Source organism: Bufo gargarizans, chromosome 9 (assembly GCF_014858855.1).
Source record: "Bufo gargarizans isolate SCDJY-AF-19 chromosome 9, ASM1485885v1, whole genome shotgun sequence".
NCBI lineage: Eukaryota > Metazoa > Chordata > Amphibia > Anura > Bufonidae > Bufo > Bufo gargarizans.
The window spans coordinates 19,747,535-19,772,986 of record NC_058088.1 but is presented as its reverse complement, the minus strand read 5'-3'; the positions used below and the strand labels follow the sequence as shown (position 1 = coordinate 19,772,986).

The window sequence follows — 25,452 nt, the reverse complement described above, 5'->3', positions numbered from 1 at the left end:
CCTTTAAATGTGACCTATAAACTGTACGACTCAATTGAAAAACAAACTGAAATCTTTTAGGTGGAGGGAAGAAAACAAAAATAAAAATAATAATAATGGGTTGCATAAGTGTGCACACCCTCTTATAACTGGGGATGTAGCTGTGTTCAGAATTAAGCAATCACATTCACAATCATGTTACATAGGAGTCAGCATACACCGGCCATCATGTAAAGTGCCTCTGATTAACCACAAATAAAGTTCAGCTGCTCTAGTTGGTCTTTCCTGAAATTTTCTTAGTCTCATCCCACAGCAAAAGCCATGGTCCACAGAGAGCTTCCAAAGCATCAGAGGGATCTCATTGTTAAAAGGTATCAGACAGGAGAAGGGGACAAAAGAATTTCCAAGGCAGAGATCTGTTCAGACAAAGTGTGAGTGAAATACAGTGCAGTACACTATATAGTGTACTGTACTGTATTATACAGACATCAGACCCACTGGATCTTCAAGAACCAATTGGGTCTGGGTAAAAAATAAAATGTTAAAAAAGTGAAAAGTTTTTTGGGTTTAAAAAATTATATTAATGTGTAAACCCTTAATAAATAAATAAAAAGTACACATATTAGGTATTGCTGTGTCCGTAAGAACCTGCTCTATAAAAATATTAGATGATGTAACCCCTCAGGTGAACAACAGAAAAATAAAAATGATGGAGACACTAAAATTATTTTTTTTGTTTCAAAAATGATATCATTGTGTAAAACTTAAATAAATTTAAAAAAGTAAACATATTAGGTATCCCTGCGTCCGTAACAACCTGCTCTATAAAAATAGTACATGATCTAATCTGTCAGATGAACGTTGTAAATAATAAAAACGGTGCCAAAACAGGTATTTTTGGGCAAATTTTCCATTTTAATCCATTTTTTCCCGTAACAAAGCAAGGGTTAACAGCCAAACAAAACTCAATATGTGACAAAAAAAAAACAAACAATCTCAGAATGGCCTGGATAAGTAAAAGCGTTTTAAAGTTATCACCACATAAAGTGACACTGGTCAGATTGGCAAAAATTGGCAAGTCAATGTTTTACTCTTTATCGGGTCTTGAAGCCTGACTGAGGATATTTGCCTTTGTCCTGTTCCAATGCCTATTACAGGGCTGGACACTGACTACAGGGTCGCTTCCTCCAGCAGGTGGCACTGCAGAGACATGACATAAATCTAATCTGCATATCCCTTTTCCCAGGAAAGCTCATGGCCGCCCGTCTGGATCTGTAAAGACAAAAGCAGGAAATGTTCTCATTAGAAGTCATTACACCGATCCAGTAATATCCTAACAATGGCCGAGGAGACCAGAATATATACGCGTCACTGCATGAGGTTTACTACACGAGAAAGTGAGAACCAACATTAGGACAAGATGCCTCGGAGCGCGGGTCATAGAGACATTGGGGAGATTTATCATCTCCCTGCGTCAGGAAAAAAAGTGGCGCTGAAAAGTCACAAACACGTGTATGCAACATTTTTTAAGAAAAGTCAGCGGTGCCGTAGATTTTTGTTTAGGCAAACGGCGTGCAGCAGGATGCGCCAAATTTATAACGAGGCCCTAAGATGTCTCTCACTGGAAACTCAAACTTCGCTCCTATATACAGTGCAGAACGTAGGGGCAGATTACTGATCCTGTAGATCGGGGGGCACAACCTTTTCTGGTCTGGGGGCCGCATTGTCACATTCTTCTATTTCAAGGAGCTACAAAAATTTTGATCAACGCTGGTTTCCATCAGTCTATTACACAGGAAGATGGAAAGTGAACGGGAGGCATTCACCGGACACATAAACTTTCTCTAAACATAAATACGCCAAATTACACCACTTATTGGAGCAATTTATGCCAAACTCTGGGTGCACTCATATTACTACATGCGGGCCATAGCTTCTGGGATGTCCTGCACAGCAGCGCATATATATGGAGACATTATTCCCTGCCATGTACTTGGACAGGTGACACAAGGGGTTAAGCCAACCAGATTGACAGAGATGCTGGAATGGCAGATCTGTGCCCCTAACATGGTGTCTCACCCCTTATCTCTCTCATCCCAGTAGGTTTCTCCTAATCTTTGTTCCCAGATCTCATTACATGGCGGAGTCCTTTACATCAGACACAATCACTCACCGTTAGGCTTTAGCGGCATTAGCGGACGCATCAGATGACGAAGTGTCTGAAGCTGCGAAAACAGGAAAATTTCTGATTTTAACAAAATGTCGCTCATAAAATGTAAATATAAAGTGGAGAAAGTTTGTAAATTCTTCTTTACAGTTTCTCTATTTTGTGATTTTTAGATATTTCACATTTTCCTCGTTCTTGTACACCGCGATATCAGATCTCTCAAAATTCTTCTGGATTTGGTTGGTCAGACGGCGGTTTATCTCCGATCTGCCGTCAGTCATGTGACTTTACAGGAGAACTAAAGCAAACGATCTACACAGTTAGACGACATGCAGGCGGCTGTTTCACAACCATTGCAGTCTATGGGGCTATTCACCCGATTATTAGCAGACAATGAATCCCAGGCGTCAAAAAATAGGACATGTCCTATTTTTGACTATTTTCACAGCCAGACGGATCCTATTGAAATCAATGGGCCTGTTTTTAACAGCTGTTAAAATAGGTTAACCCCTTACGGCCATACAAGTACCGCATTATGTGCCCGCATTTGTATGGAGCGGCCTCTGCAGTGAGCCCGTTCCATACACGGCGGGTGCCGGCTGTATCATACAGCTGGCAAACAGCCGCAATGACTGCGATTGTACCAGCCCCTTCATTTAACCCCTCAGGTGCCGTGATCAACGCTGATTGTGGCACCTGTGGAGTTAGGCTACCTTCACACTCGCGTTTTGTGTGGACCCGTCATGGATGGATCCGTTCAGATAATACAACCGTCTGCATCCGCTCAGAATGGATCTGTTTGTATTATCTTTAAAATAGCCAAGAGGAATCCATCTTGAACACCATTGAAAGTCAATGGGAGAAGGATCCGTTTCTTATTGTGCCAGATTGTGTCAGAGAAAACGGATCCGTCCCCATTGACTTACCGTTTGGCTCAGTTTCATCAGACGGACACCAAAACGCTGCAAGCAGCGTTTTGTTGTCCGCCTCCAAAGCTGAATGGAGACTGAACGCAGGCAAACTGATGCATTCTGAGCGGATCCTTCTCCATTCAGAATGCATTAGGGCAAAACTGATCCGTTTTGGACCGCGTGTGAGAGCCCTGAACGGACCTCACAAACGGAAAGCCAAAACGCCAGTGTGAAAGTGGCCTTAGGCAGAGGGATGCGGCAGTAAAATTGTGGGGCTCCAATCTGTTGCCATGGCAATCTCTATGCTGAACTATGCACAAGGCAGAGCTCAACATGGACACTGTAAGAATCCTATTCACCCTAGTAGATCTCTATTTGGGTGAATAGGAGAGGTGGTCAAAAGATCCCAGGTTCTAGCCCCCTAAGGGGGCTAATAAAAAAAAAGTTAAAAAGATAAAAAAAAATAATAATAATAATTATTAATAAAACACCATTAAAAGTTTAAAATCACCCCCTTTCCCAATTTTACATATAAAAATATATAAAAAATAAAATAAAATGAACAAACTTTGGGTATTGGGTAACGCTGCGTCCGAAAATTTTTGAACTATTAAAATGTAAAATAAAAATTTAAATTCCTGTGCAGTGAACGCTGTAACGTGATTTGCCATTTTTGAGTTATCTTGTCCCACCTAAAAATTGAATAACACTGATAAAAAATTCATACATACAACAAAAATAGTACCAGTAAAAACTTCATTACACAAAAAAACAAGCCCTCATAGAGATCTGTAGACCGAAATATGAAAAGTTATGGCTGTCAAAATATGGCGATGGAAAGAAAATTTTAAATGAAATATATTTTTTTTAAGTAATTAAAATTAAAAACTATACAAGTTTGGTATTACAGCAATCATATTTGTTTTATTTTATTTTACCCCACAAAGAAATGGGTACCGTAAATGGTAAATGGAACAGTGGCATAAATTTTTTTTTATCTCGTCCCGCAAAAAATTATCCCTCATATGGCTATATGGCTATGTGAATGGAAAAATAAAAAGTTATGGCTATTGGAACGTGGAGAGGAAAAACCCAAAAAGCAAAAATGAAAATAGGCCCGGTCTTTAAGGGGTTAAAATGCCTTTTAGGGGTTAATAAAAATAATAATAAATATATATACACGGTACTTACCTTATCCATTTGAACGCGCTGACACATGAAGGACCTGAAGCTCGAGTCATGGCATCAGATGAGTGCAGAGCGAGTGCCAGCGTGTTTAAGTGGGTGAGGTAAGAGATTATATACAGTTACAAGAAAAAGTATGTGGAATGATCTGGATTTCTGCACAAATTGGTCATAAAATGTGATCTGATCCTCATCTAAGTCACAACAATAGACAATCACAGTCTGCTTAACTAATAACACACAAAGAGTTAAATGTTACCATGTTTTATTGAACACATCATGTAAACATTCACAGTGCAGGTGGAAAAAGTATGTGAACCCCTAGACCAGGGGTGTCAAACTCAAATGCATCGGGGGCCGCATCAGCAGTTTGGTCACCCTCAAAGGGCCGGTTGTATCTGTAGGACTATGTGTCCATTCACTGTATAATCGTATCTCTAATAGTTAATGGTTACCGTATGTATATAATCGCATAAAGAGCGCTGACAGTGGCGCTGCTAGGGCTGGTGTCACCCGATGCAGTAGAAAATGGTGTCACCCCCCAAGCCCCCCCCCCTAGTAGTTATTAACCCCTTTTAGCAGTCCCCTGCTGGGACTGCTGAAAGGGGTTAATTATAACTACTGTGGGAGCAAAAGAGGGAATAAATAACTACACTGAAGAGGGGACTGAAAGGGGTTAATAAATACTGTTAAGGAGGGACTGCTGAAAGAGATTAATAACTACTGTGAAGGGGCTTCACAGTAGTTATTAACCCCTTTCAGCAGCCCCCTTCACAGTAGTTATTAACCCCTTTCAGCAGCCCCCTTCACAGTAGTTATTAACCCCTTTCAGCAGTCCCCCTTCACAGTAGTTATTAACCCCTTTCAGCAGCCCCCTCTTCATAGTTATTTCCCCCTTTCAGCAGCCCCCTCTTCATAGGTATTTCCCCCTTTCAGCAGTCCCCCTTCACAGTAGTTATTAACCCCAGCAGTCCCGCCCTTCACTGAAGGGGGACTGCTGAGTTTAATAAATACTGTGAAGACTGCTGAAAGGGGTTAACTACTGTGAAGGGGCTTCACAGTAGTTATTAACCCCTTTTTCAGCAGTCCCCCATTCACAGTATTTATTAACCCCTTTCAGTTCCCTCTTCAGTGTAGCTAATTATTCCCCCCTTTGCTCCCACAGTAGTTATAATTAACCCCTTTCAGCAGCGCCAGCCCAGTAGCCATTCACATACGGTCTTTCCCCCCTTTCAAGTTTCACAATCACCAGCCTTCACCTTTTTATTATCATTATCACTTACACTCGATACAGGAGCCGGGAGGATCAGCTGTGAGGGAGGCGGTACTTACATCTACAAGCGCTCGCCGAGAGGAGGCAGGCCGGGAGGACAGGCGCTGGCAGCGTGAGTCATACAACATGCGCCCACGCCGCCTGCTTCATTCATAAAGTGGGCGGCGCAGGCGCGTGACGTATGACTCACATCCTCCCAGCCTGCCTCCTCCCTCCTCTCGGCGAGCGATTGTAGATGTAAGTACCGCCTCCCTCACAGCTGATCCTCCCGGCTCCTGTATCGGGTGTAAGTGATAATGACAATAAAAAGGTGAAGGCTACGCGGGCCACATGACAAGGTCTGGCGGGCCGGATTCGGCCCGCGGGCCTTGTGTTTGACACCCGTGCCCTAGACTAATGACATCTCCAAGAGCTAATTGGAGTGAGGTGTCAGCCAACTGGAGTCCAATCAATGAGATGACCATGATGTTTCTACCATTTTCTAATAATTGTGCCCACAGTTGTTGCCTTCTCCCCAAGCTGCTTGTCTATAGTCCTGTGGCCCATCGGAGCCTTGTGCAGGTCTACAGTTTTGGAGAAAAACGCTTCCATTTTGTCCCCATCGACAACGGAACTGAACGTTTGGTTGTGTTCCAACACCGGAGAGCAAACCCCAGCAAGCTGCTTTGTTTTCTGTCATGACCCACAATGCAAGTCAATGGGGACGGATCTGTTTTCTCAGACACAATAGAAAATGGATCCGTCCTCAATGACATTCAATGGAGTTTATGACGGATCCGTCTTGGCTATTTTAAAGATAATACAATAGGATCCGTTCATAACGGATGCAGATGGTTGTATTATCAGTAACGGAAGCGTTTTTGCTGATCCCTGCCGGTGTGAAAGTAGCCTAATACAGGTAACGAGTTCAAACAGGTGACATTAATACAGGCAATGAGTGCAGAGTAGGACGGCTTCTTAAGGAGACACTAACAGGTCTGTGAGAGCCGGAATTCCTGCTGGTTGGTAGGTGATCAAATACGTATTTCATGCAATAAAATTCTAATTAATTATTTATAGATCATACAATGTGATTTTCTGGATATTTTTTTTAGATTCTGTCTCTCACAGTTGAGGTGTACCTACGATAAAAATTACAGACCTCTCAATTCTTTGTAGGTGGGAAAATTTGCACAATCGCCAGTGTATCAAATACTTATTTTCCCCACTGTACCGCCACATACTGCCCTCCATAGTCACAGGGCATCAGTCATGGTCACATCTAGTGACATCTCATCAGAGACGCATATACAGAATACTCACTGCTGGTCGCCGTGTAGTCGGCTTTCTTCCCTAAAGTAAGAAGAGGAGATGGAATTAGTAACAGGAGCCTGAAGATCCATCATCATTGGGTCCATATAAAGGAACATAATGGAGGACGGCTGAGGGGAGAGGACGTACAGACGGAAGGTCACCGGGTTATGTGTCTGGCAGCAGCTTTTCAGACAATTTTTATAGAAAGTTCCAGTAAAATCATCGCCATGTTGGCTGAATAAACCGCAGGTTCCACATTATTAGATTTTCTTATATTTATGGTTATTTTGGGCTGTAATATCAGAAATGTTATCATGATTTCAGTATTTCCCTGATTAGTGAGGAAATACAGAGAAAGATGAATAATGACTGGAAGCCTTTCATACACCTCTGTTCACACTTAGTTTCTGTACTGCGCTCGGTGTACGGGCCGGTAAAGCTCCTGCTGCATATGGGGAACATTTCCTGAGGCCTCATTCACCTCGTATCTGCCACAAATACTGTGGAGGGAATGTGTGACATCAGTATGGGGACAGTCTGGAGAGAACCATACAATATGGAGGAAATCAGAGGACAAAGTGTAACAGCCGAACATATAACCTCTACATGTAATATATATACACATACGTCCTGAGAGAAGCCGCGCTGTATTCCTGATACTTACTTCTGTATAGGACAAATCCACCAATGGCAGCAGCAAGAAGAATGATGACCACCACAGCCACGACCACAGGGGTGACCCAGACACTCGGATTACTTGGTTCTGGTTAGAAATCAGAGAGGTGAGTATGAGCTGCGGATTATACTGAGAGCTTCATGTAGCACAGACTCTACCCCCGCTGTAGTAACGGCGCAGTATGTACAGTGTAATAGGATTACATACAGGAGCACAGTCCAGATTTACTTCATGTACAGAACGATGCCGGTGAGCCGAACTGAACCGCATTCACACACTGCAGATATCAGGACGTGCTCTGTGTGTTGTGGATTTGTAATTAGTTTTTTTGGCGTTTCTAGCACCAGATTTTTGGTGCATTTTTGTGCTGTGAAAACCCCAGATGTTAGCTGAAGGTCTATGGAAGACATCAAACGCAGGACACAAACGTCGCTGTTTTTTTGCTCCTGCTGTTTCTGTCATTTTTATTTTTCCGGCTCCTTCGAAATGCCGCCTGCGGATCTCTGGTGTATATTCAGATGCTTTCACATCCCCTTCTCTATAGAGGGGCACACCATGGAGAAACCCCTAGTGGTGAGACACACGGGGGACATTACAGAGCCCCTCATGCCAAACCCCATAAAATTTGCAACTTTTAAGGCTTCTCACCACTTTTCCAAAATGACCAGAAAGCAGGTGAGGCTTAGCAGGAGGGGATTTGTTATTTTTTCCAGAAAGAGACGGAAGTTACAGATGAAGCCTGCAGGTGGAGTAGACTTCAGTTTCTGGCGCACGGGAAGGCAGAGATGCACCTGATTTGTTAAGAGACAGGGACATCAGGCCGGTATACGGGCTCGCCAGTCTTGATAAAGGTCCTTCGTGGTTTCCGGTGACAGGGACATCAGGCCGGTATACGGGCTCGCCAGTCTTGATAAAGGTCCTTCGTGGTTTCCGGTGACAGGGACATCAGGCCGGTATACGGGCTCGCCAGTCTTGATAAAGGTCCTTCATGGTTTCCGGTGACAGGGACACCAGGCCGGTATACGGGCTCGCCATTCTTGATAAAGGTCCTTCATGGTTTCTGGTGACAGGGACATCAGGCCGGTATACAGGCTCGCCAGTCTTGATAAAGGTCCTTCATGGTTTCCGGTGACAGGGACATCAGGCCGGTATACGGGCTCGCCAGTCTTGATAAAGGTCCTTCATGGTTTCTGGTGACAGGGACATCAAGCCGGTATACAGGCTCGCCAGTCTTGATAAAGGTCCTTCATGGTTTCCGGTGACAGGGACATCAGGCTGGTATACGGGCTCGCCAGTCTTGATAAAGGTCCTTCATGGTTTCCGGTGACAGGGACATCAGGCCAGTATACGGGCTCGCCAGTCTTGATAAAGGTCCTTCATGGTTTCCGATGACAGGGACATCAGGCCGGTATACGGGCTCGCCAGTCTTGATAAAGGTCCTTCATGGTTTCCGGTTATTTTGCCATTTTCCCAGCCCAGAAGAAGCCGCACAGGTCCCTGCACATACACATTTCCACTGCCGTTATTTCTAGGGCTGTAAGAAGAAGTGTATGTGGGTTTTTCATCCATCTGCACTTTTTCCCTTTTTTGCCTATAGTGCTTCTTACCGCTAGTGTTTTCTACATGTCGTTTTTGCCTACAGAGAAGGTGATAGGACAATGCCTGAGACCACCGAGAGCTCCAGCCTGCTGCATTTTTGAAGAAAAAAAAAAAAGCAAGAAAGATTTAAAAAAAAACTCCCCCTATCAAGCAAAAACATCAGGAGCTAAAAGACTCTTGTGTGTCCTGCATCTCATGTTTCCCACAGACCTTCAGCTAACATCTGGAGCTGCAAAAAAACGCCACTAAAATCTACACATGAAAGCGGCCTAAGGCCTCGTTCACATTTCCGTGTCTGCCTGACGTCTGTGAAGAAATGCATCTCCGTTTCATTTGTGAAGACATTCGGGAAGGATCCGTGTTTGGTCCAGGTCTACGTTTTTTGCTCTCCGTCTGTCAACCCTATTCCACGGACACTGATCCGCTGAAAATGAATTTCGAAATCATCTTCTATCAGTGGTCCGTAAAAAACAGACCAAACACGGACGCAACAGACGTCATCCGTGTTGTGTCCATGCTTTTTCACGGATCTGTAGACCAGTGTTTCCCAACCAGTGTGCCTCCAGCTGTTGCAAAACTACAACTCCCAGCATGCCCGCACAGCCAAAGGCTGTCCATTCATGCTGGGAGTTGTAGTTTTGCAACAGCTGGAGGCACACTGGTTGGGAAACACTGCTGTAGACTATAATGGGCGTGTTTGGGCCGCATCACAGATTAAAGTAGTGCGTGGGTCCATGATTTTTTCACTGACCCATGGACTGTAAAAAAAATACTGATGTGTGAACAGACACATTAAAATCAATGGGTGCGTGTGCTGTCCATGGCATATACGGGCAGCACATGTCAGAGAAAAAAGGAAATGTGAACAAGGCCCAAGTGTGACCCCAACCTGCTTAGTATTGGAAAGTCCCTCGAAAAAATCTCAGAGAACCCCTACAAATTACCTCATTTTAATAATTTGTGGGGACGGCTGACTAACGAACATTTACCAACTTTATCTGTGCAGAAAACTGGTAGAGAATAATGAGCTTCAAGGGTTAATGGCTCTCACTGCAGCAGCGGCATCTTCTCCTAGGTCTCCATGGCGTGGCTGCTATCAGCAGTGACATATACAGCCGGACATAATACATAGGGGAAACATCAGAGATGTAACTGGGAAGATGATGGCAGTGTGCCCTGATGGCCGCAGCCTGTACAACATGGCGTCTGCCACCCACATCTTGTGTGCCAACCTATCCCTGCTCGCTGTGCCCGTATGTAAGAAAGCAAGGCAGTCGCTGTGCTGCTTAGTAATAATAAAAGTAATCTAATACAGCAATAATGAAGCTGGGGTGTCAGTGGCCGTCTGTACGACAGCGGCAGAAGCTGCTCCTCCTCCTCTACCCCCCAGCACAGGCCGCTCCTCCTCTACCCCCCAGCACAGGCCGCTCCTCCTCTACCCCCCAGCACAGGCCGCTCCTCCTCTACCCCCCAGCACAGGCCGCTCCTCCTCTACCCCCCAGCACAGGCCGCTCCTCCTCTACCCCCCCAGCACAGGCCGCTCCTCCTCTACCCCCCCAGCACAGGCCGCTCCTCCTCTACCCCCCCAGCACAGGCCGCTCCTCCTCTACCCCCCAGCACAGGCCGCTCCTCCTCTACCCCCCAGCACAGGCCGCTCCTCCTCTACCCCCCAGCACAGGCCGCTCCTCCTCTACCCCCCCAAGCCGCTCCTCTCTACCAGCACAGGCCGCTCCGCCTCTACCCCCCAGCACAGGCCGCTCCTCCTTTACCCCCCAGCACAGGCCGCTCCTCCTCTACCCCCCAGCACAGGCCGCTCCTCCTCTACCCCCCAGCACAGGCCGCTCCTCCTCTACCCCCCAGCACAGGCCGCTCCTCCTCTACCCCCCAGCACAGGCCGCTCCTCCTCTACCCCCCAGCACAGCTCGCTCCTCCTCTACCCCCCAGCACAGGCCGCTCCTCCTCTACCCCCCAGCACAGGCCGCTCCTCCTCTACCCCCAGCACAGGCCGCTCCTCCTCTACCCCCCAGCACAGGCCGCTCCTCCTCTACCCCCCAGCACAGGCCGCTCCTCCTCTACCCCCAGCACAGCTCGCTCCTCCTCTACCCCCCAGCACAGGCCGCTCCTCCTCTACCCCCCAGCACAGGCCGCTCCTCCTCTACCCCCAGCACAGGCCGCTCCTCCTCCACCCCCAGCACAGGCCGCTCCTCCTCTACCCCCCAGCACAGGCCGCTCCTCCTCTACCCCCAGCAGAGGCTGCTCCTCCTCTAGCCCCAGCACAGGCCGCTCCTCCTCTAGCCCCAGCACAGGCCGCTCCTCCTCCACCCCCAGCACAGGCCGCTCCTCCTCTATCCCCTAACACAGGCCGCTCCTCCTCTACCCCCCAGAACAGGCCGCTCCTCCTCTACCCCCCAGCACAGGCCGCTCCTCCTCTACCCCCCAGCACAGGCCGCTCCTCCTCTACCCCCCAGCACAGGCCGCTCCTCCTCTACCCTCCAGCACAGGCCGCTCCTCCTCTACCCCCCAGCACAGGCCGCTCCTCCTCTACCCCCCAGCACAGGCCGCTCCTCCTCTACCCTCCAGCACAGGCCGCTCCTCCTCTACCCCCCAGCACAGGCCGCTCCTCCTCTACCCCCCAGCACAGGCCGCTCCTCCTCTACCCCCCAGCACAGGCCGCTCCTCCTCTACCCCCCAGCACAGGCCGCTCCTCCTCTACCCCCAGCACAGGCTGCTCCTCCTCTACCCCCCAGCACAGGCCGCTCCTCCTCTACCCCCCCAGCACAGGCCGCTCCTCCTCTACCCCCAGCACAGGCTGCTCCTCCTCTACCCCCCAGCACAGGCCGCTCCTCCTCTACCCCCCCAGCACAGGCCGCTCCTCCTCCTCTACCCCCCAGCACAGGCCGCTCCTCCTCTACCCCCCAGCACAGGCCGCTCCTCCTCTACATCCCCAGCACAGGCCGCTCCTCCTCTACCCCCCAGCACAGGCCGCTCCTCCTCTACCCCCCAGCACAGGCCGCTCCTCCTCTACCCCCCAGCACAAGCCGCTCCTCCTCTACCCCCCAGCACAGGCCGCTCCTCCGCTACCCCCCAGCACAGGCCGCTCCTCCGCTACCCCCCCCCCCCCCCCGCACAGGCCGCTCCTCCTCTACCCCCCAGCACAGGCCGCTCCTCCTCCCAACGTGCTCAGTCACTGGCAGGTGTTGCTGCCATTGGAGACAGTTTGTCTGAGGAACTTTCAATGATGTAGCTATATGGACAGTTACGTTATCGGAGCTACCTCAGAAATGGAGGAAACTTCTGTGTTCACTCCTCAGGTGGGATACTTCTCCAGCTTAGGGGACAGGAGGTGGAGGGGACTGTACAGGCGATGTATGACACTCTATACCTATACAGAGGGATACGTTGCAGCTTTCTCTCATAGGTTTACGTCGATAGTCCTATAGTCCTCCCAACGTATACCTCTGATGGAAGGCTCCACATCTGACAGACCCTTACACAGACTTGTTCTAGATCCCTCTCACTCAGGCAGCATCGAGGAACAAATATAACCTCAAAACAGTGAGAGGAAGGCTGAAGAAACATTGTGCAGCAAATGGAGAGAAGCTTCTATACGACATGTGGTCACCGTGCGGACACTTACTGTACATAGGAAATACAGGATCCTTCACACCGGCGTACAGTAAGTACATTACACCGTGACTCTAGATTTCTATCAGGGGTCAATAAAGTCTGAGGTCTGATATCAACATGAACAGATCCATTACATTATAAACATGTCCAGAACTCCGGAGATTATCTGACCCTAAAATGAGGACGGGATATGTCGAGGAACATGAAGGGTTAAGTCACGTACAGAACTGTTCACACTAATGCCGGAGATGCCGGAGATCAGGGAATAGACTATGCAATGACATGTCACAATAGTGATCGCCCGTCATGACCTACTCCATAGCCTTACTCCCATCATCCGCCCAGTATGGATACAACTCACCCCACACAACGTTCAGCGGCTCGTTCCCCAGGCTGCTGTGATCCACATAACAGGAGTAACTCTCGCCCTCTTTGGGGATCACTTCCGCACTGACCCTGATCTGATAGGTGCCGTCAGGATTGGGGAGGGTGCGTGTGGTCTCATAGTCGGGAACGTCGTCCCCATTCTTCATCCACTTCACGTGCACAGCTCGGGGGTGAAATCCGTACACCTGGCAGTGAAGCATCATGGTGTCACCTTTCTTCTGACCGGAGACCTTCACCTGCGGCTGAACTGAGAGGGAAGAAGAAGGAAATATAAATGGACTCTGTGTACCGGATCTGATCTGTCCTGTACTCCGGCAGTCTGTACAATCAGCAGAGCCCCCTGTACTAGGTGAGCGAAGCTGGCCCCCCTTCAATCAGCACAAACAAAAACTCCAGTGTGTTTCTTTAGTGCTACGTTTGTGCTGTTTTGTGCCGCAAAAATTAACATTTGTGCTGCTTTTATTTTAAAGATAATAGCAACTGTTTGTTTCAACATGATGACATCACCAGCCCCCCTACAACAGCAAAAAGACATGAAACTTGCTGGATGGTTAGTGCTACGTTTGTGCTGGTTTGTGCCGTTTAAATCTCCATTCTACCTCCTTTCGTTTTCGAGTTATTAACCATTTATTGAAAGGTCACCAAAGGTCACCTAGCCCCCCATCACAGCCAAAAGACACGAAACTGGGCTGGTTGGTTAGTGCTACGTTTGTGCTGGTTTGTACTGTAGAAATTTACATTTGTGCTGGTTTTATTTGTAAGATAATAGCAATTGTTTTGTTGTTGTTTTTTTTAAGATGATGCCATATTAGATTGCCATAGCACTAGCATTGGAATATTTGAGAAAATTGCATATTTCCTATGGAGCTCTATTACAGGCTATGGCTTCATAGGAAATACAATGCAGCAGCCTGGGTTTCATTCACAGAGACCCAGGCAGCTGCAGGTAGGCTTCTGCTCCCCTATTGGCCAGACGGGGGAGTCAGAGCGCAAACCGAAAGTGAAAATATTAACATTATTATGCTATTAAAACATTATGGATATTGCAAAAAGCAAAAGTCCTGACTAGCCAGATGTGTTTGATTACTTTTGTTGTGTTTATTAGTTCCCCTAACACCCTGGTGGAGGCAGTTATTCCTTGCTATACTCCATACTCAGCTTAGATTGTCTTTTGCCAATGCTCCTCCTCTTTCCTCGGCTCTGTAAGCGCTGCACACAGCACCCTGGTGGGTGGAAGGCAGTAATACAGCTTAAGTAACTGCATACTAGATATTTTGACTGCTACCTGAGAGAATACAGGGTAAATCAAGGTAATTGAAGTTTAACCCTCTTTTGCTTTTGTTGCGTTTCTCAGTGATGCAACCATGTTAATAAAATGTGTTCTGGTTCTGTGTTAGTCAGAATTGAAAGTCCGTGTAGCAACATATAGAAATCCAGGGGTGGACATACCGCCTGTGCAGCCGGTTCAGCTGCACAGGGGCCCTCCAGCTCAGCTGTTTTTGCGTCCATAGGACGCACAGACAGCTGATTGTAATGGTGAAGCAGGGCCGCTTCACCGTTCATTACTTCATCCAGCATATGGAAGGGGCCCCCTGGCAACCTGTGTCTCACTATCTAACTTTAGTCTGTATCTAGGATGCGCTGCCTCCTGGTGTGGACACTAAGGCAGCATCATGAGGAGTTTTAAATGAGCTCAGCCGGGCCTGTGCTTGAGCCACTTCACTGTGTCGGTGGGTAGCTCCGCCTCCCGTCTAGCCGGCAATTAGGAGGATGCAAGTGATGACTGGAATCTGCCTGTGTGCCCACTGTCCCAGCCTGATGCTGAACTTGACTTGGTATTAGGGATGAGCGAACCCGAACTGTATAGTTCAGGTTCTTACCGAATTTTGGGGTGTCCGTGACACGGACCCGAACATTTTCGTAAAAGTTTGGGTTCGGTGTTCGTCGCTTTCTTGGCGCTTTTTGAAAGGCTGCAAAGCAGCCAATCAACAAGTGTCATACTACTTGCTCAAAGAGGCCATCACAGCCATGCCTACTATTGGCATGGCTGTGATTGGCCAGAGCACCATGTGACCCAGCCTCTATTTAAGCTGGAGTCACGTAGCGCCGCCCGTCACTCTGCTCTGAACAGTGTAGGGAGAGGATGCAGCTGCTGCTGTTAGGGCGAGATTAGGCACTAGACAGGGATTTACTCAGCAAAAACACTTAATGAAGTGATCGATCTACAGCTGTGAATCATTGATCTTCTGCTATTCAATTGCTCACTGTTTTTAGGCTGCCCAGAGCGTTTTTCAGTCACTTTTTTCTGGGGTGATCGGTGGCCATTTTGTGTCTTGTGGTGCGCCAGCACAAGCTGCCACCAAGTCCATTTAACCATCAATAGTGTGTTTTTTTTTTTTTTTTTTTGCTATATCCTACATCAGGTGCTTGGCTGTGCTTGCTATTTTATTGAGGGGTGAAATACAATTGCCAAAATAGCAGTACCCTAAATCTGGTGTTTCAGCTGTGGCTAGCCAATTGTAATACTGTCTGCTGTCTGGCAAAGGATATATTTTTGTTCTGGGTTGAAATACAATTCCCAACTTAGCAATTCCCTAAATCAGTGGTTTCTGCTGTATCAGGCCTACTTTAAATCTATCCATAAAAGGGTATATTAGATTGAAGGTGCTGATAGGGTCATCCTCAATAACTTCACACGCTACTGTGCATTTCGAAGTCTAATTCTGTCCGTAAACGTATACCTGTCATCCTGCACCTAAATACTAGGCCTACAATTTATATTCAGCTAAATCTGTCGTTACTGCTGTGCCTGTGTTAGTGTAATACGGTACCTAAATAGATAGCCAGATAGTGTTAGGTGTCTGTAAAAAAAAAAGGCCTGAATTTGAATTCAATACATTGGGCCAAATAATTGTTTTCTTATTGTGGTGAACGGAAACAATGAGGAAAACATCTAGTAAGGGACGCGGACATGGTCGTGGTGGTGTTAGTGGACCCTCTGGTGCTGGGAGAGGACGTGGCCGTTCTGCCACAGCCACACGTCCTAGTGTACCAACTACCTCAGGTCCCAGTAGCCGCCAGAATTTACAGCGCTATTTGGTGGGGCCCAATGCCGTTCTAAGGATGGTAAGGCCTGAGCAGGTACAGGCATTAGTCAATTGGGTGGCCGACAGTGGATCCAGCACGTTCACATTATCTCCCACCCAGTCTTCTGCAGAAAGCGCACAGATGGCGCCTGAAAACCAACCCCATCAGTCTGTCACATCACCCCCATGCATACCAGGGAAACTGTCTCAGCCTCAAGTTATGCAGCAGTCTCTTATGCTGTTTGAAGACTCCGCTGGCAGGGTTTCCCAAGGGCATCCACCCAGCCCTTCCCCAGCGGTGGAAGACATAGACTGCACTGACGCACAACCACTTATGTTTCCTGATGATGAGGACATGGGAATACCACCTCAGCATGTCTCTGATGATGACGAAACACAGGTGCCAACTGCTGCTTCTTTCTGCAGTGTGCAGACTGAACAGGAGGTCAGGGAGGAAGACTGGGTGGAAGACGATGCAGGGGACAATGAGGTCCTAGACCCCACATGGAACGAAGGTCGTGCCACTGACTTTCACAGTTCAGAGGAAGAGGCAGTGGTGAGACTGAGCCAACAGCGTAGCAAAAGAGGGCGCAGTGGGCAAAAGCAGAACACCCGCCGCCAAGAGACTCCGCCTGCTACTGACCGCCGCCATCTGGGACCAAGCACCCCAAAGTCAGCTTCAAGGAGTTCCCTGGCATGGCACTTCTTCAAACAATGTGCTGACGACAAGACCCGAGTGGTTTGCACGCTGTGCCATCAGAGCCTGAAGCGGGGCATTAACGTTCTGAACCTGAGCACAACCTGCATGACCAGGCACCTGCATGCAAAGCATGAACTGCAGTGGAGTAAACACCTTAAAAACAAGGAACTCACTCAGGCTCCCCCTGCTACCTCTTCTGCTGCTGCCGCCTCGCCTCTTCTGCTGCTGCTGCCTCGGCCCCTTCTGCTGCTGCCGCCTCGGCCTCCTCCTTCGCCTCTGGAGGAACGTTGGCACCTGCCGCCCAGCAAACAGGGGATGTACCACCAACACCACCACCACCTCGGTCACCAAGCATCTCAACCATGTCACACGGCAGCGTTCAGCTCTCCATCTCACAAACATTTGAGAGAAAGCGTAAATTCCCACCTAGCCACCCTCGATCCCTGGCCCTGAATGCCAGCATTTCTAAACTACTGGCCTATGAAATGCTGTCATTTAGGCTGGTGGACACAGACAGCTTCAAACAGCTCATGTCGCTTGCTGTCCCACAGTATGTTGTTCCCAGCCGCTACTACTTCTCCAAGAGAGCCGTGCCTTCCCTGCACAACCAAGTATCCGATAAAATCAAGTGTTCACTGCACAACGCCATCTGTGGCAAGGTCCACCTAACCACAGATACGTGGACCAGTAAGTACGGCCAGGGACGCTATATCTCCCTAACTGCACACTGGGTAAATGTAGTGGCAGCTGGGCCCCAGGCGGAGAGCTGTTTGGCGCACGTCCTTCCGCCGCCAAGGATCGCAGGGCAACATTCTTTGCCTCCTGTTGCCACCTCCTCCTACTCGGCTTCCTCCTCCTCTTCTTCCACCTGCTCATCCAGTCAGCCACACACCTTCACCACCAACTTCAGCACAGCCCGGGGTAAACGTCAGCAGGCCATTCTGAAACTCATATGTTTGGGGGACAGGCCCCACACCGCACAGGAGTTGTGGCGGGGTATAGAACAACAGACCGACGAATGTTTGCTGCTGGTGAGCCTCAAGCCCGGCCTGGAGGTGTGCGATAATGGGCGAAATCTCGTTGCAGCTCTGGGACTAGCCGGTTTCACGCACATCCCTTGCCTGGCGCATGTGCTGAATTTGGTGGTGCAGAAGTTCATTCACAACTACCCCGACATGTCAGAGCTGCTGCATAAAGTGCGGGCCGTCTGTTCGCGCTTCCAGCGTTCACATCCTGCTGCTGCTCGCCTGTCTGCGCTACAGCGTAACTTCGGCCTTCCCGCTCACCGCCTCATATGCGACGTGCCCACCAGGTGGAACTCCACCTTGCACATGCTGGACAGACTGTGCGAGCAGCAGCAGGCCATAGTGGAGTTTCAGCTGCAGCACGCACGGGTCAGTCGCACTACGGAACAGCACCACTTCACCACCAATGACTGGGCCTCCATGCGAGACCTGTGTGCCCTGTTGCGCTGTTTCGAGTACTCCACCAACATGGCCAGTGGCAATGACGCCGTTATCAGCGTTACAATATCACTTCTATGTCTCCTTGAGAAAACACTTAGGGCGATGATGGAAGAGGAGGTGGCCCAGGAGGAGGAGGAGGAAGAGGGGTCATTTTTAGCACTTTCAGGCCAGTCTCTTCGAAGTGACTCAGAGGGAGGTTTTTTGCAACAGCAGAGGCCAGGTACAAATGTGGCCAGCCAGGGCCCACTACTGGAGGACGAGGATGAGGAGGAGGTGGAGGAGGATGAGGATGAAGCAAGTTCACAGCGGGGTGGCATCCAACGCAGCTCGGGCCCATCACTGGTGCGTGGCTGGGGGGAAACGCAGGACGATGACGATACGCCTCCCACAGAGGACAGCTTGTCCTTACCCCTGGGCAGCCTGGCACACATGAGCGACTACATGCTGCAGTGCCTGCGCAACGACAGCAGAGTTGCCCACATTTTAACGTGTGCGGACTACTGGGTTGCCACCCTGCTGGATCCACGCTACAAAGACAATGTGCCCACCTTACTTCCTGCACTGGAGCGTGATAGGAAGATGCGCGAGTACAAGCGCACGTTGGTAGACGCGCTACTGAGAGAATTCCCAAATGTCACAGGGGAACAAGTGGAAGCCCAAGGCCAAGGCAGAGGAGGAGCAAGAGGTCGCCAAGGCAGCTGTGTCACGGCCAGCTCCTCTGAGGGCAGGGTTAGCATGGCAGAGATTTGGAAAAGTTTTGTCAACACGCCACAGCTAACTGCACCACCACCTGATACGCAACGTGTTAGCAGGAGGCAACATTTCACTATCATGGTGGAACAGTACGTGTGCACACCCCTCCACGTACTGACTGATGGTTCGGCCCCATTCAACTACTGGGTCTCTAAATTGTCCACGTGGCCAGAGCTAGCCTTTTATGCCTTGGAGGTGCTGGCCTGCCCGGCGGCCAGCGTTTTGTCTGAACGTGTATTCAGCACGGCAGGGGGCGTCATTACAGACAAACGCAGCCGCCTGTCTACAGCCAATGTGGACAAGCTGACGTTCATAAAAATGAACCAGGCATGGATCCCACAGGACCTGTCCGTCCCTTGTCCAGATTAGACATTAACTACCTCTCCTTAACCATATATTATTGTACTCCAGGGCACTTCCTCATTCAATCCTATTTTTATTTTCATTTTACCATTATATTGCGGGGCAGCCCAAAGTTGAATGAACCTCTCCTCTGTCTGGGTGCCGGGGCCTAAAAATATCTGACAGTGGCCTGTTCCAGTGGTGGGTGACATGAAGCCTGATTCTCTGCTATGACATGAAGCCTGATTCTCTGCTATGGGACCTGTCTCCAATTGATATTGGTTAATTTTTATTTATTTTATTTTTATTCATTTTCCTATCCACATTTGTTTGCAGGGGATTTAACTACATTTTGCTGCCTTTTGCAGCCCTCTAGCCCTTTCCTGGGCTGTTTTACAGCCTTTTTAGTGCCGAAAAGTTTGGGTCCCCATTGACTTCAATGGGGTTCGGGTTCGGGACGAAGTTCGGGTCGGGTTCGGATCCCGAACCCGAACATTTCCGGGAAGTTCGGCCGAACTTCTCGAACCCGAACATCCAGGTGTTCGCTCAACTCTAGACAGCACCTTTGGATTGACACTGACATAGGACTCTGGGCAGCTTGTGAAACACGAAGCAGAGGTTCACAAGAAAGATTTCTTGAAGCAGAACTCTCTTAATTTCCAGCCTACCTTGAATTAAATGAGAACAGGTTCACTTTAAAAGCTGTTGCATTTTGCCAACCAGCTACCAGAAGCTCTCTAGGCCATTACATAGCCTACTGTAAAATGTCTGATTACGCATGGGAAAAATATGATGATTTGACAAATGGTATGGCAGTGGTAAATTCACATACCAAGATCTGCCCCCATACTGTTCTGTACACAAGAGGTAGCTGCTTGTAGTCCACAATAGAAGACACCAGCACTGGACAATATGTGCCAGAAGTAAAGCACTTTTTATTAAATTGACACATACATCAAACAGCCAACATTTGGGGGCCATGCAGGGTCCCTTCTTTTGGCCAACATAGTGACGGTCACTATGTCGCCCAGAAGAAGGGACCCTGTATGGCCCCCAAATGTTGGCTGTTTGACGGACACAGCGCCATCCATGTTGTCACTTCAAGCACCAACCTCTTACTCAAGGCCTGTACACTGTATGGAGTGCTGATGATTTTGTATTATTAGCTGCTTGTAGTTCCAAGTTACTATTTGTTAAGCGCAGGTAGCAAAGGTTTTAGCTTGAGATAATCTACTTTTTTATGCACTTCCCATGGACAAGTGCAGTTACCGTTTAATGAAGACTGCGAAAAAATCAGGACTTAATATGGATATCTCTATGTTTGGGTTTATTTGTTCTTTATTTGTCATTGATTTTCATGAAAACTTTATGATCTTTAGTTTTTAAAATGATTTGTAGAATAAAAATGTTTGAGACACATTTTACTATTCTACTCCTTGATAGTTAGTATTTATTTTTTTGGCTGTAGCTATAATCATTCTTACTTAAGTGATGTCAGTCCGCTTTAACTTGTCTTACTACCTGTGTAAAGTTAGTCTGCTTCAGCCCTGTTAATGGAGTTCAGAAAAATAAGCAGCACAAATGATCATTTTTACAGCACAAATGCAGCACTAACCAACCAGCCCGGTTTTGCTATTATCTTACAAATAAAACCAGCACAAATGTAAATTTCTACAGTACAAACCAGCACAAACGTAGCACTAACCAACCGGCCCAGTTTCGTGTCTTTTGGCTGTGATGGGGGGCTAGGTGACCTTTGGTGACCTTTCAATAAATGGTTAATAACTCGAAAACGAAAGGAGGTAGAATGGAGATTTAAACGGCACAAACCAGCACAAACGTAGCACTAACCATCCAGCAAGTTTCATGTCTTTTTGCTGTTGTAGGGGGGCTGGTGATGTCATCATGTTGAAACAAACAGTTGCTATTATCTTTAAAATAAAAGCAGCACAAATGTTAATTTTTGCGGCACAAAACAGCACAAACGTAGCACTAAAGAAACACACTGGAGTTTTTGTTTGTGCTGATTGAAGGGGGGCCAGCTTCGCTCACCTCCCTGTACTGTGTATAACACTCAGGAGACCCCTGTGCTCCTCACATAGAAGAATAGACCTCCATGACTGAGACCTGTCACTGCGGGGGAGCACTGCGGACTGGAATAGCAGAGGGGAACCGGCTCTGTGTCCTTCTCCATAACGTACAAATACTGTTCTAATACTTCCTATTACAGACGTCATAGGTTGTTATCAGATATCGCTCGCATACGCCATAACCCTGTGATTGCTGGGGTGTGACCTCTGGTCCCCGCTGGTCTGGACACAGGGAATGGGGCTGTGTTATAGAAGTGGATGGTCGGGGCGTCGCTGTGAAGGAACCGTAACCCTGAGCTAATGCTATGGCCCCCTCCTTGTGAGGATCAGTGGGGGTCCGGCCCGGTCAGTGTCAGTATATAGTAGTGGATGGTCGGGGCGTCGCTGTGAAGGAACCATAACCCTGAGCTAATGCTATGGCCCCCTCCTTGTGAGGATCAGTGGGGGTCCCGCCCGATCAGTGTCAGTATATAGTAGTGGATGGTCGGGGCATCGCTATGAAGGAACCATAACCCTGAGTTAATGCTATGGCCCCCTCCTTGTGAGGATCTGTGGGGGTCCCGCCCGATCAGTGTCAGTATACGGTAGCAGTACATGCACCATCACTTACTACAGCGGGAGATCCCTTTAATCCACAGTAATATAGAGAGAAAGACATCGAGGCCCTTGTTACACTTACAGCAGACATGGAGGAAATTACATGTATTTATCAGCGTCTTCTGTGGAATCGGTTTTTATTAAAAGTTTTATCAAAACATTTTTGGCAACGAGAGCAGAACACGGAATAACTGTCAGGATCAAGATGAAAATATACTGAGGTAAATTCACCTAAATGAACATGAGGATCCACAGGTAGCAGTAAGGGTCCCGTCTCTCAGACCCTCCTCCGTAAAGGGGGGATGTTAATGCTGGACCATGAGAATGAGGCGAAAGAAGGGGCAGAGAGGGAAAAACATCTACGTAATGGAGCCTATCAAACTTCTCAGGAGGTCAGAGATGGAAGATCCATACTCTGCGGTGGCCATATAAGTCAGCCATAGGCTCCAGAGGGGTAAAGATGTTGAGGTGCAATCATGAGCTGCTGCTACTAAAGTCTCTTGCACACAAACTTTTTTTTTTTGTTTGCGTTCCGTTTTTTGCGTTCCGTATACGGAACCATTCATTTCAATGGATCTTCAAAAAAACGGAAGGTACTCCGTATGTCTTCCGTTTCAGTTCAAAGAGAGAACATGTCCTATTATTGTCCGCTTCTATCCTAGGAGACCTCCTCAGACCATTTACGGAGGGAGGGCAATCGATCTTCAGTGCCTGGGAATCACCATCTTAGCTGCTGTGAGGAAGAGGCATCAGATGTTCTTCTTAACTTGTGCTAAGGATTAAGGTGAACATTGTGGGTATTAGAGATATAGGCTTCCCTGAGAACTGGCCATAAAACTGTAGAATGCGACCCCAGAACCTTCTAACATTAGGACAGGCCCACCAAATAGTGTAACACAGTGCCGCGACCTGATCCGCACCGCCAACATGTCTCCAGCACTGACGGGTACATACGATGGATAAGCACTGGGCAGTAGTACCAGTGCAACAGTATCTTTTCTATGGATTTATGTAGAAATTACGTTAAAATTGAAATAATTATTTTAAGGGCTCAGCCCCAGGATCTCACTAGAAAATAGTGAAGTTCATGGGGCAGAAGAGAAGCCAGAATCTGCCCCAGTCTTATGTCTACATCAGTGAAGGGACCAATGAGTAAGAAATGTCTATTACTAGGGACATGTTCTGTTCGGGGCGTCCGTCAGAGTTTGTGAAAGTAGTGGAGAGAATAGTCTTGCAGGCAGGATTCTCATCTCTGCTAAAGAAATTAAATAAATGTTCTCCCAAAAGGAAACCGAACAGATCCCATTATAGTCGATGGTATCTGTTAGGCTCTGCTCCTGTCAGTTATGTGCTGAATCCATCACTTCCGTTATTTTTGTGCTTCTGCTCCCATAATGGAAATAAACAGCAATGATGTGAACGCGCCCTTAGCTGTTCAGCGGCTGTCATACATGTAGAATGGCGATATACTGTAGTTCAGATTCAATTGTAATGGGTTCCTTTTCTCTGCCACCAGATGGCACCATGTTAACGCAACTGCTCCATTCACTTACAATGATGCCCTGATTGCAGTTTGTATGGCCGCACATGTGGTTTGTGACGCAGGGTTGAGGTATGTTCACACTGAGGTTTTACTGAGCAGATTTTGGGGAGGATTTCTTTGCAGATCATCTCCATTCATTTTAGGGCTGACACAGCTTGATAATTTACAGAGCGCGTTGTCTTCTTGACATGGGTCCCTAAAAGCAAATGTTTTTCGTGACGCCAATTGCAATGAAGCGACAAGGGCACAGGGCCCCTTTTAATGATGTAGTAGATAGTACACAGGTGTAGGAATGCCAGAGTGGTATAGGGTGGCCTAAATTCCCTTAATGTTGGTGCACGTGTCACGGTGCTCCTACCTGGATACACTGGAATCTAGGCGTTGTCATCCGAAGCAGATCAAAAATAGTGGGAATAATCAAGGGATTTGAAGAAATAAATTGAATCCAGACCTTGTGATGAAGTTCATTAACAGCTTTACTTGAATAAACGTTTCTCCAACAGTTTCAGGCTTTGTCTTGGTTCCAAGCAGGAAACGCAACTTTGCTAAATCTGTTGCTCTCTGGCTCTGCTGTGCTGACAAGCTTACTGTATAACTTTGCTTTTTTCTTTATGCTGCAACTTCTCTCTGTAGTCGGTCTCTAGATTAATACCAGGGAATCTATACCTTATGGCTTCAGAGGCTTCAGGCTTTGGCCTCTGTGTCCAGCAGAGCTGAAGGTGCTCTAGCTGGCTTAGGCAGGACGCGTCCAGCAGGGACGTGGACCTGCTTCCTTCCCCAAGCAGGGAGTACTCTCCACTGACCTCTAACTAAACTTCTCCTTGAAGGAAGAGAATTAGGATGGAAAGAAGGTTCCAACCTCTGCAAATGTAATTCTGCCATGCTTACTGCCACCTTCTGGTGAACCAGGTACATCACAATAACAGTTGCATAGAAATAGCAATGCACATTGTAGTGGGCGGAAATAAATGTATAAGATGACACTGTGTTGGCCCATAGAAGACAGTAGAGGGGTACGGAGTGTTAATGGCACTCCGGGGCATTACAATGTAAAAACCATAGTGTGGAAAAGAGAAGTGACAGGTTTATTCCTGATGTGGAGGCCACGGCCAGAGGTCACACTGACCTGGAGGAATAACGGCTGCTGCTAAAATACCCTGTGGTATCCTGAAGCTGAATGAGCAGAAAAAAACTGTGTGTGAACTTAGCCTTAGACCTCAGACTGACTTCAATGGGAACTCTGGACGTGGATACTGCGCAGAATCAGCGTCAAGACTGGAGACGTCACTACTTCCTGCAGCGCAGTTTTTAAAACCACAAACAGAAAAAAACTGCAGTATAAATTAACAAGCGATTTTAACATTGAAATCAATGGAGATGAATTGGAAGTGTTGGCGACTGGTTGGTGTGAAATCTGAGTAAAAATTTGAGCCCAAAAACTTAGGGGGACATTTACTAAAACCGCTGATTTAGACGCCGGTCCTAGATCATGTTCGCTGGATGTGCCTAAGTTATGGAGTCACCCGCCTCTACATACCTTAAGACGCTTTACCAGCGGCCGTGCGACCTGCTGAAATCTACGCCAGCTCCTTTGCTGCTATAGATTTAAGTCATTTTTTACGCCAAAAAGAGGTGTAGGAAATGATGAATCATATGGGCCTGCTGGCACGCCCCCTCCCCGGCACGCCCTGTTTCACCACCTTGGTGAAGTGAGCGGGGAAAAGTCACAGATTCGTCCGCAAATCCTCTTTGCGACCGAGTCTGTGAGAAAAGTACAG

The 25,452-nt window shown here is 47.9% G+C and overlaps 1 protein-coding gene across 4 annotated transcripts in view; it reads right to left on the bottom strand.

Moving 5' to 3' along the window:
- Positions 1–914: 914 nt before the first annotated feature.
- LOC122946540 (class I histocompatibility antigen, F10 alpha chain-like) overlaps positions 915–25,452 on the bottom strand; it is a 131,924-nt gene continuing 107,386 nt past the window's right edge. For 2 of the 4 annotated variants that reach the window (XM_044306242.1, XM_044306246.1), the window contains exons 4-9: positions 13,072–13,344; positions 7,473–7,571; positions 6,818–6,847; positions 4,249–4,282; positions 2,153–2,204; positions 915–1,251 (exon numbers count right to left, since the gene is read on the bottom strand). In XM_044306242.1, coding sequence (XP_044162177.1) covers positions 2,183–2,204; positions 4,249–4,282; positions 6,818–6,847; positions 7,473–7,571; positions 13,072–13,344 — 458 coding nt within the window. In that variant the 3' untranslated portion in view covers positions 915–1,251; positions 2,153–2,182. The other 2 variants (XM_044306244.1, XM_044306247.1) reach the window with 2 other exon arrangements.